This window comes from Globicephala melas, chromosome 8, assembly GCF_963455315.2.
Source record: "Globicephala melas chromosome 8, mGloMel1.2, whole genome shotgun sequence".
NCBI classification, from domain to species: Eukaryota; Metazoa; Chordata; class Mammalia; order Artiodactyla; family Delphinidae; genus Globicephala; species Globicephala melas.
In genome coordinates this window covers 37,951,180-37,964,638 of record NC_083321.1, presented here as the reverse complement: position 1 = coordinate 37,964,638, position 13,459 = coordinate 37,951,180, and the positions used below count along the sequence as shown (strand labels likewise).

General features: G+C 48.2%; 1 protein-coding gene across 1 annotated transcript in view; it reads right to left on the bottom strand.

Annotated features, from left to right (window-relative positions):
- Window positions 1-4,109: 4,109 nt before the first annotated feature.
- The window catches only part of SERGEF (secretion regulating guanine nucleotide exchange factor), a 219,968-nt gene continuing 210,618 nt past the window's right edge, over window positions 4,110-13,459 (bottom strand). The window contains exon 11 of the mRNA XM_030831515.2: window positions 4,110-4,463. Coding sequence (XP_030687375.1) covers window positions 4,120-4,463 — 344 coding nt within the window. The 3' untranslated portion in view covers window positions 4,110-4,119. The remainder of the gene's footprint in view (window positions 4,464-13,459) is intronic.

The window sequence follows — 13,459 nt, the reverse complement described above, 5'->3', positions numbered from 1 at the left end:
CACAAACAAATGGGGGTCAGTTTCCCCTGGATTTCCGTTCCCTGATGCCTCCCAGCATGGCCAAGACAACGATCATATGGGTGGGTGGGAGGCTGAAGGTGGGTGTCGCATTCTCACCCAATAGTTTCTCACCCCTCTAAGCATTTACCTCACCAATGTGGGGCGGGGATCAGTGGAGCAGTGAGCATGGCAAGGCCTCTGCCCACGGGTTATGCAGCCGCAGAGCTGCCAGACCCACACCACGTATGTAACAGCCATTCATAAGCATCAGGATGTAGAAGCCAGGTAGCCTCCGCGGCTGCAGGGAGGGCAGAGTTCCCTCTCGCCCTGGAGGAGGTGCCTCTGGTGGACTCAAGTGGGACTTGACACGTGGCCGTTTGGAATAGGGGTTTTCAGGGACACAGCAGCTAACGGGGAACAGGGATTAACATACATTGAGCTTCTGCCATGTGCAGGGCATCTGAGACAAGTGGTCTGATGATGACCCACAGTAATTCAACAAGCTCATCTTAGAGGCAAGAGAACAGGCGCAGAGAAGTAAACGGCTCAAAGCCACACAGCCAATGAATGATGAAGCCAAGATTTTAACCCAGGTGGTCTGACTCCAGAGCTCAGGTGAAGCTGTCTCAAGCTAATTGAGGCCTTGCTGGGGCTGGAGATGGAATTGATTGGAACACTGGTCCTGAATCCCAGGGCCCTCAGGCCATGGGTATGACCGAAGGCCCACTGACACACTGCTCTGAGCCTTCCACGCACACATCTGACCACCTCAATTTTCTGCACAAACACCTGTTGCCCTAAGGATGAAGTCAGGGCTCCTTAAATTGGCTAGCAAGGCCCCCCGGCTCTCCTCTCCCAACTCTCACCTCTCCGTGCTCTGGCCGCTGGGAAATTCGAACCCTGCCGCAGTTATACGTGTGCCCCTTAGGACCTGGAACCCCATCCCATTTCCTGACTCACTGTCTACCTCCCAACTTCAATTTCTCACTAAGTCACTTCACTCAGAAGTGGTGGATGGTGATGGAGGGCTTTACTCTGAGCCCCAGGCCTGGATTCACCGTTCTCAAGCACAGCCTCATCGAATTTTGGCCTGATGGTCCACTGGGACCGAAGGTGGTAGGGCGTCAAGGGAAGCCGGGGTGCCTGCAAGGGGAGACTGTGTGTGGTAGGTTAGGATGTAAACATCCTGCTCAAACCTGGTACGTGGCCGCCCTTCGACAATCACTGCAGGGGCTGCGGGCCCAAGACCTATGAGCACACGATGGGGTCTCACTCCCCTCTCCTTTTCCCTTCCCTCGTTCTCATGGGGTGCGGCGGTGGCGGGGTGAGGGATATGAAGGCCAATCAACTTAGTGTATAGGGAAAAAAAGTCATTCTTAGAAATGAGTGGGCATTTTCTCATTAGCTAATCACTGTCAAATGGTTGTGCTATCCACAGCGTAGTTAACAAACATCTGTAAGAGATGAAAGCAGAGGATGGGTAGGGGTGAGGGGATCGCAGAACCCACTCGTTTAGCCTCCTCACCTATGGTGACCCTAACATGCTTATTGGGTACTTTCTCTGTCCCAGGACCTGTCCTTAATGAAGGGATTCCAGAATTGACCAAGACCTGGTCCCTTGCTCTTGAAGAGCTCAGAATCTAGAAGAAATGAGGGGCTTGGACATCTACAAGTCTGAGAATAACCAGTAGGGTTCAAAGGGTCCCGAAAAGAGTCTGGGAGACACTGTCAACAGACCCTCACCCCGCTGGTGCTTTCAGGCACTCATCAATCTGGCCAGTGAACTGATGCAGAGAAGCCCGTCCGTCACTGTTGGGGAGGGAGAAATGGAGGAACTGGAGGGAACTGGACAGTCTGTGGTGCCATCCGGTGCCAAGAGCCATTCACTCTTGCATGCGTGGATTAGCTGGGTTCCACATGCTTCTAAGAAGGGTCTGGCTCAGGTTCCGAGCAAGGCTCCGAGATTTAGGGCTGAGGCACCACCCCACCCTGTTTTAGGCTGGGAAGGAGCCCCGAGACACTTTCTTGTGCCCATAGGGAAGCCTTGGGAGGGGCATTAGAGCTCAGCAGCAGAGGACTTGGGATTTGGGTTTCTCCCAGCAAGTGCTGAAAGAGGTAGGGGGAACTCTGCACGGCCGTGCAGCGCGAGTGTGCGCTCCTCGGGAGTGTAAACCCTGTCTGGGAGGCATGGGCCTGAGGACTTACCCACATGGGATGGCCTTCCAGTGCAGACCACCCGGTCTGTAGGACAGTGGGTGGTGGCCAGTAATGGTGGACTTGCTCCACTCTGGGTCATCTCTGGGCCATCCAATTACTCCATCTCTGAAGGCTGGGTCACCTTGGCCAGACCAGCTCAGAGTGCACAGAGATGTCCTTCCTTCCATTCTGCAAGGGCTTTAGAGCTCTACTGGCCTCTGCTGGTTCTGGGAGGTGGGGGGGACAAAGGGCTTTGCTGGCCAGGGCAGCGATGTTTCTAGGGTACGATACTGGGGGCAGGACTCCACGTGCTGGTGTTCAAGGTCAGCCAGTGGCCGTGGGTGGTCTCTAGGTGCAGGCCTGGGGAGCTCAGGATGGCCCTAATCCCCAGTTTCCTGAGTCGAACCCCCACTGGTCCCAGGGCCACCCCTTGTCTGCCCCCCTTGTCTGGCTCGAGGCCCTGGATGGGTCACCTCCCAATCAGGACCCTGCGCCAGGAGTGAGGTGTATGGCCTTGACATGGTCCCTTCCCCTTTTTAGGCCTCTGTTTTCCCACATGAACAATGAAAACGTTGGATAAGATCAGTGGTTTTAAAACTTTCTCAAGGACCCCTTTGTCAAGTGAACTCTTACGTGAAGCCTGTTACACAGTGTAGATTGAAATGAGGCTACTGTGAATAAGGTGGGGGGGGGGACCCAGACCTCTGTCTACTTGGCCTTCGTTTCCCCACAGCCCACAAGGTGGCCACTGAGTTCTCAGGAGAATGCTGTCAGTCTCAGGAGACTGCTAGGGTTCTAGAATGCAGTTTGACGGCCACTAGGCTAGAAGGTCATCACAGGTCCTCCAGCTGTGGTGTCCTGGGGTTTCATAACATCCTCAAGCCCTTGGAGCCTAGTGCTCCCAGATCCAAACGCTCTCCTGAGTCACAGGGAGGTGGTGTGGGACACGCCACAACCCTGGCTGGCTAGCTGGAGACACTGCCACTCAGTCCTCTGGGGAAAGCCACTTTCTGAGGCCCTCTGGCCAAAGGCCTGCTGCCGGCCACAGCAGAGAGAAAGCTGCTATGTCCCCCAGAGCCATAGCTGCCACCCGGGGAAGCCTGAGGCCTGGGGTCTGGCCTGCTCCCCATTTCATGTGAGGGCCCTCCTCCTGCAGAGGCCAGGACCTGGGGGCAGATGTCAGGGGTCAGGGTCTTTCCCTGCAGAACCCCCTTCCCATGCTGTGTCTGTCCCTCACCCGAAACTACAGCTTGGCAATTACAGTCACACAGACTAGCTCCAGAGTCCTTCCTGGCTCAGATGAAGACATTGATCTTGGGAGTTTCATTGGTTCTAGATTCCTTTGTTTGTCCCATGGATCTCCTCTGCCCGGTCTTTCCAGAAGTTTTGTCTCCTCCTCCACTTACTCATCTATACTTCCTCCACCCCCCACCCTCCCTCCAGAGCCTTCTCCCTTAGTCCTGGTCACCAAGACAAGAACTCCTTCCTGTCCAAGTAACCAGCCACCTGATCAGGGTTCCTCGATATCCTTGAACCAGCAAACTACATGCTCTGGGTGCTGAGAATGAGACCCCAGGAGAGGCTTGTGGCTGCCCTAAGCATGGCCTATAGGAACCTTTGTCTTGCTGAATCAAAGCCTGCTGGGGCAAAACAACCACTGGGGACAGAGCTGGGCTTTCTGTCCTCACCAGCTAGGGACAGGCTGGAGCCTTCCTCTGCTTCCCATGTCCTTGGGTGAGGACTGAACCCTCATTCTCACATGCTGGGCAGAAAGGATGTCCATTCCTTGAGCCCAGACACGGGGCTCCTATCGTTCCCGTCTGGTCAGCCCACCCAGAGTGCCTCCTGAATCCTTCGCAGGCCAACACCGCAACCTGACAAAGCATTTCTCTGGGGACACTTTGGGTGGGTAAAGTTGCTTTATTAAAGGGTCTCTGTCACAAGCCCCCCATTTCTGAACCTGTCAGATTGGCTTTGGGGAGAAGCTTCTGCATGTCTGTCTTTCCAGTTTCTCTCTTGGTCCATGGCTTCTTGAGATCCGGCTTCCTTGGTGGCATCTGGGAAAGGATCAGTGTCCCTGGGGCGCTGGCCCAGGGCAGGGAGGGCTGGCCGCTGGCAGAGGGCCAGGGAGTGGCCGGCCCCACAGCCCACGCGGAGTCCCGACAATGACCGCAGAGCTGGCACGGGCTTTGGGGCCCAGACGTTGGCTTCGGTGCCGTCCCCGCACATGCCGTGCTCGTTCCAGCCCCAAGAGTAACACGTCCCGCCTGCGAGGGAGAGACGAGACTGCTGTAGACATGGTTCTGGGGAACAGGGCCAAAACACTCACCCTGGGGGCGCAGGTGTCACCGCAAACCCCCAGTTTACGCAGGAAGAAACCAAAGCTCAGCCACACCTGGGGGCCCGCTCGCCATCTCTGCTTCCTCCCCTGCCCTCCTAAGTCTGCTCTTTTCTTCACTCCCACCAGCCCACAACCATTCAGGTCCCAAACCTGGCTCTCCTCCGTGGCCCCTCCCTCAGTGCCACCTCCCACCCCCACACCTGCATCTCCCCCCACCACGAACACACACACACAATCCTAGACCTGCCAATTCTGCCTCCGAAAGTCTCTCAAATCCTTCCACACTTCTCCATCTCCACCGCCATCACCCTGATCCCAACCCCATTTTCCCTCATCTGGGCCACACCAGTAGCCAACTAACTAACTGGGCTGCTCGCCAGCAACTCTGATCTTCAAAGAGCATCAAAACAATCTCTGAGGATGCAGATCTAACCAGGTCACTCCCCTGCTTCAACCCTTCACTGAGTTCCCCCACCCTTAAAGGCCTTTCCTTGCCTGTGAGGCCCTGAGTGATCTGGCTCCGGACCAGCCTGCTGGGGTCCCCCTGCACAACTCTCCCCACCCCACTGCATGCCAGAACCCCTGCCTTCCTTCAGTCCCTGAAATATGCCCTGTGGGGCCGGCCTTTCTCTCCAAGTCCTGGCTTTGCTGGGCTCCACAACCCCCATCCTCCAGAATCTGTTTAAATCATGCTCAGAGGCCAGATTCCCCGGCACCCGATCAACTTGGAATCTTGTCATTGCCCTTGTACTTTCCCTCACAGGCAGCGGATAGATGGTCTGGGTGGTGATGTGTTTACTATCCCCTCCTCACTAGATTGTCTGCCCTACAGTGAGAGAAGGAACACATATGTTCTGCTCACTGCCCTGTCCCCACCTGCGGCTCAACAGGGGTTTGCTGACTAGATCAAAGATTGAAGAACTCAGAGTCCTACGGCCAACCTCCAAGCCAGCATTCGAGCACAGGTCTCTCTGACAGCCTGTGATGCTCCCACCCCATCACAGCACCTCTTCCTGGGTTTTGGACCCTAACTAAACTCGCTCACACTTTTCTGTAGTTGTTTAAAAAAATTTTTTTTTTCTGGATATAAAAGTAATACATCTTCATGGTAAAAAGGGGAAAAAAAGAAAAATATGGATAGGTGTAAAGAAAAGCAGACTTCTAGAATCTTGCCCACTGCTATGAATATTTTACGTATCTCTTTCAAACCTTCAATCTGTGAAACTTGTAAATATTTGTGTATCTATTGTGTTGTTTTTATGCCTTAATAACACAAGCATTTCTCCGTAGAACTGGGAATTGTTCAAAAAGTAAATTTAAAATAATTTGAAATTTTGAAAAAGCTCAATATGCAGAAAAGTACAAAAAATAATTTAACAGAAAGACATATTCCTCAATCAGCTTCAGAACATTAGTTACCACTTTGCCATATTTGCTTCAATTATAAAGATACAGTTTAAGACCCACCTCCCATCCTTGGCCCTCCATCCATTCCCTCCTTCCTGGAAGTAACCACTATTTGAAGTTGGTGTACGTTACTTGCATGCTTGTTTTATATTTTTCTACATGTATGTGTCCTTAAATATTATATAAAAATTTTAGTTTGTTTTAAAGATTTACATAAGTAGTGTCATTCAAATATGTGTCTTCTGTTATGACTTGCTCTTTATACCATTGTTTTTGAAATCTCTCTGAGCTGATAGTTACAGATTTAGCTCATTTATTTTAACTGTGCATAGTACATAGCCCATTATGCATAAGTCATATTTTACTCATCCATTTCCCTTCTGATGGACAGTTCTTTAATGATGATAATTGTTGCTACTTTATTACACATTATATATTACAATATATAATATACCATAATATTTTACTACAGTACTATTACTACTGTTGCTACTATAAACAACACTGCAGTGAACATCCTGGAACACGTATCCTTGTACAAATTGGTGTTTGTGCACATTGATCCCTAGAAGTGTGATTGTGGCGGAATCACATGTTCACATTTACCAGGTGTGGCCAAACAGCTCTCCACCATGGCTGTAGTCCCATCATTTATGGTCCCATCAGCAACGGATATGAATTCGTTTCCCTCTATCTTTGCCTTTAAGACTCTTGCTATTCTGATTAAGTACATGTGATTAATTTGCATTTTCTTGACTACTAGTGAGATGGAGCATGTCTTTATGTTACTAGCCCTAAATTGCTTTTTCTATGAATTGCGTGTTTACATTCTTTGCCTGTTTTGCTCTTTGTTTGCCTTTTTCTTACTGATTTATAAGTATTCTTTGTATATTCTTTTGTTTATATAATTGTTATAAGCATTGCATGTGTCTTCTCCCAGGAGTCTGTGGTGTCTCTTCACTTTGTTTATGGTCTCTTTTGTTGTCCAGATTTATGTAAAATGACTGCCTAATTGCCCATTATGGAGATTAAACAATTTCCTTAACCTGTATCCCATTATCAGATAGATAGGCTGTTTCTAATTTTTCATTATTTTGTATAACATTTCTATGAACATCTTTGTGCGTGAATCTTTGTCTACATCTCTATTTTCTCAAATTAGATTCTTAGAATGGGAATTCCTGGTCAAATGGTATGGACATTTTTGAGATTCCTGAGTCTTGTTTTGAGTACTGCCAGAATACTTTGCAGAAAGGCCACTTGAATACAACTACAACAGTCTGTGGGACTCTCTGTATCACTCAGCATTGCCAGTATTCATTAGTTATTATAGTATTTAAGAACCTTTTCTAATTTGAAGACAAAAACGGTATCTCATTATTTTTATTTGTACTTTTCTGATTCCCACAGAAATTGAAAAGTAATTCTTATTTTCCTCACATATTTGAATTTCCTCTTTTGTGTATTGTCTGCTTAATACATTTTTCCTGTTTCATATAGAAGAGTTTAAGTGCTCAGACCCAAGATCCAGATGGCCTGGGTTCAATCCCATCTTCTCCATTTATTAGCCGTGACCTTGGGCAAGTTACTTAGCTTCTCTGAGCCTCAGTCCCCTCATCTGTTAAATGGGGATAATAATAGTACCTTTATCATAAAGGTTATAAATATTTATTCATTTATAAGGATTAAATGAGCAAGTATATATAAAATACATAGTATAGTAGTCCACCCTTTTGTGCAGGGGACACTTTCCAAGACCCCCAGTGGATGCCTGAAACCATGGAGAGTACCAAATTCTATGTATACTGGTTTTTCCTATACTCATGGGCATGTAGCACGTACAGTGTGGATGGGCTGGACAAAGGGCTGATTTACATCCTGGGTGGGATGGAGCACAACAGAGCAAGATTTCATTACACTACTTGGAATGGCACACAATTTCAAAGAGTTGTTTATTGCTGGAATTTTCCACTTAATATTGTCTGACTGTGGTTGACAGTGGGGTAACTGAAACCACTGAAAGCAACACTGCGGATAAGGGGGCACTACTGTACTAAGTGAAAATTTGCTGTTGTTGTTGTTCTCAAGAGCCTTATTGTTTTAAAGATTTTTATTTTAAGAATATTAATTCTATGCCGTATCTGGCATAACTATTTTTTCTCAGTTTGATTTAAAATTTTGTTTTAGGTCTTTTGATGTAAAACATAAAGTTTATGGTTCTAGGTAGTACAATTTCTTGTTTTTTTATCTTATCATTTCTTCCATAGTTTGTAAGAACTGAAAGCCTATCCCTATCCAGATCAGAAAATATTCTTTTGATTTTTTTCAATGATCTGAGTTTCTTAACACATCTTTACATTTCACTCATTAACCACTGAAAATCTGTTTTGCAGACCGCTCTTTCACAGAGGGAGGCTGGCTGGCCCAGGATTACCCTTCTCTTTCCTTTTCCCTGGTAGGAAGGCAATCATTAGCCAAGAGCTTGGGCTTGGGGAAACACAGATGTCTGCCTGTTTGGCACATGAATGAGGAAATGCACACAGAGAGGATGAACCCCAGGCCACAAGTCCTGCAGTTAAGCAGGAGTTTCAGCCAGGTGGATCTGAGGCATGAGGTGGAGAATGGAACAGGCTTGGTACCTGCGGGCCTAGCTCGGCACCTGGCATGGGCTTTGCGCCCAGCCCTGGTGAGTGGCACCAGCTGACGGTCAGCAGGAATGGGGGTGGGAGGAAGCCAGCGCTGACCTACCAGCAGGACGCGGCACAACGGGCAGCTGGCAGGTCCCTCTCCTCCTGCCAAAGGAAACGCTCTAAGGAAGCCTGTTTGGGGCCGGGGTAGCCCACTGGGTTGAGAAGCCTGGCAAAGGCTCAGATACAGTTTCCCCCAGTACTTCCAAAGAAGCTGACTCAAGGTTAGGTGCTTTAGAGCAGAAGCAAGAAGAACTACAATCCTGCAGCCTGCGGAACAAAAACCACATTCACAGAAGGGTAGACAATATGAAAAGGCTGAGAGCTATGTACCAGATGAAGGAACAAGATAAAACCCCAGAAAAACAACTACATGAAGTAGAGATAGGCAACATTCCAGAAAAAGAATTCAGAATAATGATAGTGAAGATGATCCAGGACCTCGGAAAAAGAGTGGAGGCAAAGATCGAGAAGATGCAAGAAATGTTTAACAAAGACCTAGAAGAATTAAAGAACAAACAAACAGAGATGAACAATATAATAACTGAAATGAAAACTACACTAGAAGGAACCAATAGCAGAATAACTGAGGCAGAAGAACAGATAAGTGACCTGGAAGACAGAATGGTGGAATTCACTGCTTCGGAACAGAATAAAGAAAAAAGAATGCAAAGAAATGAAGACAGCCTAAGAGACCTCTGGGACAACATTAAACACAACAACATCCACATTATAGGGGTCCCAGAAGGAGAAGAGAGAGAGAAAGGACCTGAGAAAATATTTGAAGAGATTATAGTCGAAAACTTCCCTAACATGGGAAAGGAAATAGCCACCCAAGTCTAGGAAGCGCAGTGAGTCCCATACAGGATAAACCCAAGGAGAAACATGCTGAGACACATAGTAATCAAACTGGCAAAAATTAAAGATAAAGAAAAATTATTGAAAGCAGCAAGGGAAAAACGACAAATAACATACAAGAGAACTCCCATAAGGTGAACAGCTGATTTCTCAGCAGAAACTGTACAAGCCACAAGGGAGTGGCATGATATACTTAAAGTGATGAAAGGGAAGAAACTACAACCAAGATTACTCTACCCGGCAAGGATCTCATTCAGATTCATTGGAGAAATCAAAAGGTTTACAGAAAAGCAAAAGCTAAGAGAATTCAGCATCACCAAACCAGCTCTACAACAAATGCTAAAGGAACTTCTCTAAGTGGGAAACACAAGAAAAGAAAATGACCTACAAAAACAAACCCAAAACAATTAAGAAAATGGTCATAGGAACATACATATTGATAATTACCTTAAACGTGAATGAATTAAATGCCCTAACCAAAAGACACAGGCTTGCTGAATGGATACAAAAACAAGACCCATTGCAGGGCAGAAGTTGAGACACAGATGTAGAGAACAGACATATGGACAACAAGGGGGGAAAACTGTGGTGGAGTGGGGATGGTGGTGTGCTGAATTGGGTGATTGGGATTGACATGTATACACTGATGTGTATAAAACTGATGACTAATAAGAACCTGCAATATAAACAAACAAACAAACAAAACAACTAATACTAAACTTTCATTGGGTTATTTGCATGGAAATATGTTAATATAAATGTTTCAGACATTACATGAATTTTTTAAAAATCTTATATGTTCTGGTATAATGTTATAAGTCATAATTCTAATTATTACTTTAAAATGTATATCTCAAAAAAAAAAAAAAAAAAAAAAAGGTTAGGTGCTTTATATTCTTTATCTCATTTAATTCTAACAATCTTGTGAGGCAGCCACGTTTTATAGATTATTCTCATTTTATAGTTAATGAAACTGAGGCGCTAGACCCAGACAGTGTGGCTCCGGCATCTGTGCTAAACTCTGCATGTTCTATACCAGGGCTCGCCAGAGTTATTCTATGAAGGCAAACAGTAAATACTTCAGGTTCGATGGTCTCATTCGGTCTCTGTTGCATATTCTTATTCTTTATCACAAGCCTTTCAAAATCATTCTTAGCTCGCAAGGCCGTACACAGCAGGCCCGTGGGTTGTACTCGGTCAGCCCCTGGTATATATATAATACATACTGTGGACTGTGCTATGCTGTCCTGGGTCCCACATCACCACACAGCTGTGTGACAATGGTACGTCTGTCCCCAGCTACCTCACAGGGTTGCTAGGAGGAGGCCTGCATGTGCTGATGTACATTTAATGCCCTGGCACAGTGCCTGACACATGGTGACAGCTCACACCCACGTATGAAGCAGACCATGGGGAAAGGAGGAAAAGGCAAGGAAGGCCATGCTGGTGGCAAACCTTCCCAGCAGATGGGAAGGCCTAGGGTGGAATGACAAGTCAGGGGTTCCCCAACACTTTAAACAAACCTCCTATAGAAAGAAACCAGGCTGCTGAACTCGGAGAATGAAAGATGGGCCACCCAGTAACAGAAGGACTCACACAGGACATTTTTCAGTTCTGAGCTTCTCCAGCATTTTAGAATATCTTTCAAGCACACCCTCTGTCCCTCACCCTCACTTAGGGCCACCTATTCAGCGGCACAGTGAAGATGGAAAGGCCGTCTGGACTCAGCAAGATGCTACTATGCAGGCTGTTCTCATGTAGAGGTGAGAGGAAGGACAGCCCATGATAAGCCTCTTCCTAAGCTAACTGGAATACGGGACACCCAGTTTTCGAAACAGGTGAGTTCATGATGATTCCTGGCATGACAGAGGACTCTCTGCAGTGTGCCCGGCACTCGCCAGGTTCTTGAGGACACTGAGATCCCGTCTGATTGGTCTAGATCTGTTTTACTGGCCCCGGGGCACATGGCTGAGCCTTGGGTGGAGAGCTCATAGTTACAGAGGGATTCCCTAGCCTCTTCAGAGTTTGGGCCCTTGCTCACAGGGCTAAGTGGAGTTGATGCAGGCTGTGACAAGTGACAAAGCTCATGGCCCACCACACTTGCGTCAGCCTAAGAGCCCTGCAGGCAGCGGAACCTCAGGGCTGGCAGGGTCCCCAGCACAGGCTGGACACAGTACCCAAATCTGTTCAGGTCTTGTGGCACCTGCTTGAGCTTCTTGGCAACCTGGGTCCTCACAGGGCCTTATGGTGCTGGGACTGCAGCCCAACTCTAGGAAGGCGGCAGCGTTTCTGCTGGAGGGTCTTGCCTAGGAGGGGCAAACACCTGAGTATGTGTGACAGAAACTCCTGGTTGTCCCCGAACCACAGAATGGAGACTACCTTTCCCAACCTCTGTTGCAGCAGGGCGTGGCCAATGAGATTTGAGCTGAAATGTTCTGTAGTAGCTTACGGGATCCTTCCTTCAAAGACAGATGGCGTGTGCCCTTTGCCCCTTCCTCCATCCTGTCACTGGAAATGTGGATGTGATGGCTGGAGCTCTAGCTGCCACTTCTGACCATGAAAATGAGGGCTACAACCTAGGGATGGTGCTTCTCAGTTTCACATAAATGTTACCTTAATTCTCACAGCAACTCTCTGAGGTGTTCTTACCTCCATTTTACAGATGAGGAAACTAGGCTCAGAGAGGTGAAAGAACTTGTCCATGGTCATGTGGCCGCCCTGGTCAGGACTAGGATCCAGGACCCCTGAGTCTCTGGCTCCTTCACTAGTTCCAAAACGGTAACAAAGTCACCGAATACTTAGTGTATGCCAGGCCCTGTGATAAGCACTTTATACGTATTAATTCACTAAATCCTCACAACAAGACTGTGAGGTACAGCCTAACACACCAGGGAGGTGGTATGAACTGTGCAAGGTCACATAGCTGGTGAGAAGCAGAGCTGAACTGAAACCCAGGCAGTAGGACTCCAGAACCTCTTCTGTTAATATATATTGTCCTCTCTAGCCAAACCTCTGTTCCTCGATAATGAAGAAAAGGTAGAGAGTCATGGCGCACTTGTACAGGAACAAGGTCAGTGATGGCAGGCCAGAGCTGTAACTGGTGAGAGAAGCACTCTGCGGAGGAGCAGAAACCCCTCCGAGCCCTTGTGAGCGCTGGGGCTGAGGCAGAGGCAGCTGCAGCAGGCCCTGCCGCACCCCACTCCCGTCCGCATCTGGTGGGGTGGAGAGAGGAGGGCGGGATGGTGCGAAAAGTTAGGCAGCCAATGGTTCACCTTGTCTCTTGCCTGTCAAGGACCTAGGCCTCACAAGGCCTCACAAGGACCTCGGGCACCAAGCAGAGAGAGAGAGAGAGAGAGAGACAGAGAGAGAGAGAGAGAGAGAGAGAGAGACAGGAGGGGTGAGGTCTGAGCGCCTCACACAGAGGAAGTCTCTGGATTCGGGCAGGTGGTCAATGCCAGTGTGGACGGAGCTGGCCTTGGAGCCGGACAAATTTGGAAGAAACTTCTGAGTGTCTAGCTGCCCAAGCTCATGAGTATCGCATCCTTTGGGCAGTAATTGGTGGTCCCTAGGTCCTGCTGTGAGCAAGGAATTCAGGCCTCCTGAAGTGTTTTGGGTCTAGGTGGCAACCTCAGGACAGAAAGAAGAGGTTCAGGTTCTGATCCTCTCTCGCTTGGACAATTACAAAAGCTAGTTTCTTCTGAGGTAGCTGGCCTGGGTGGGGGAAACCAGGCTGAAACACAGCATGAACTAGGTCTTCCCATGAACAATTTCCTGTCTCCCCACTACCTACAATGGGCTTCTTATCTGGCTCTCAGGGCAGCCTGTCCCTCTTGGCCGCATCACCGCTCTTTCCTCTGTTCCAGCCCCATGGGCTCGCTGCTGCTCCCTGAGTTCACCCAGGCCTTTCACACAGTTGTGATTTTGCTCAGATGAATCCATTTATCTCATCATGTGGACGCCTCTTCTGGCT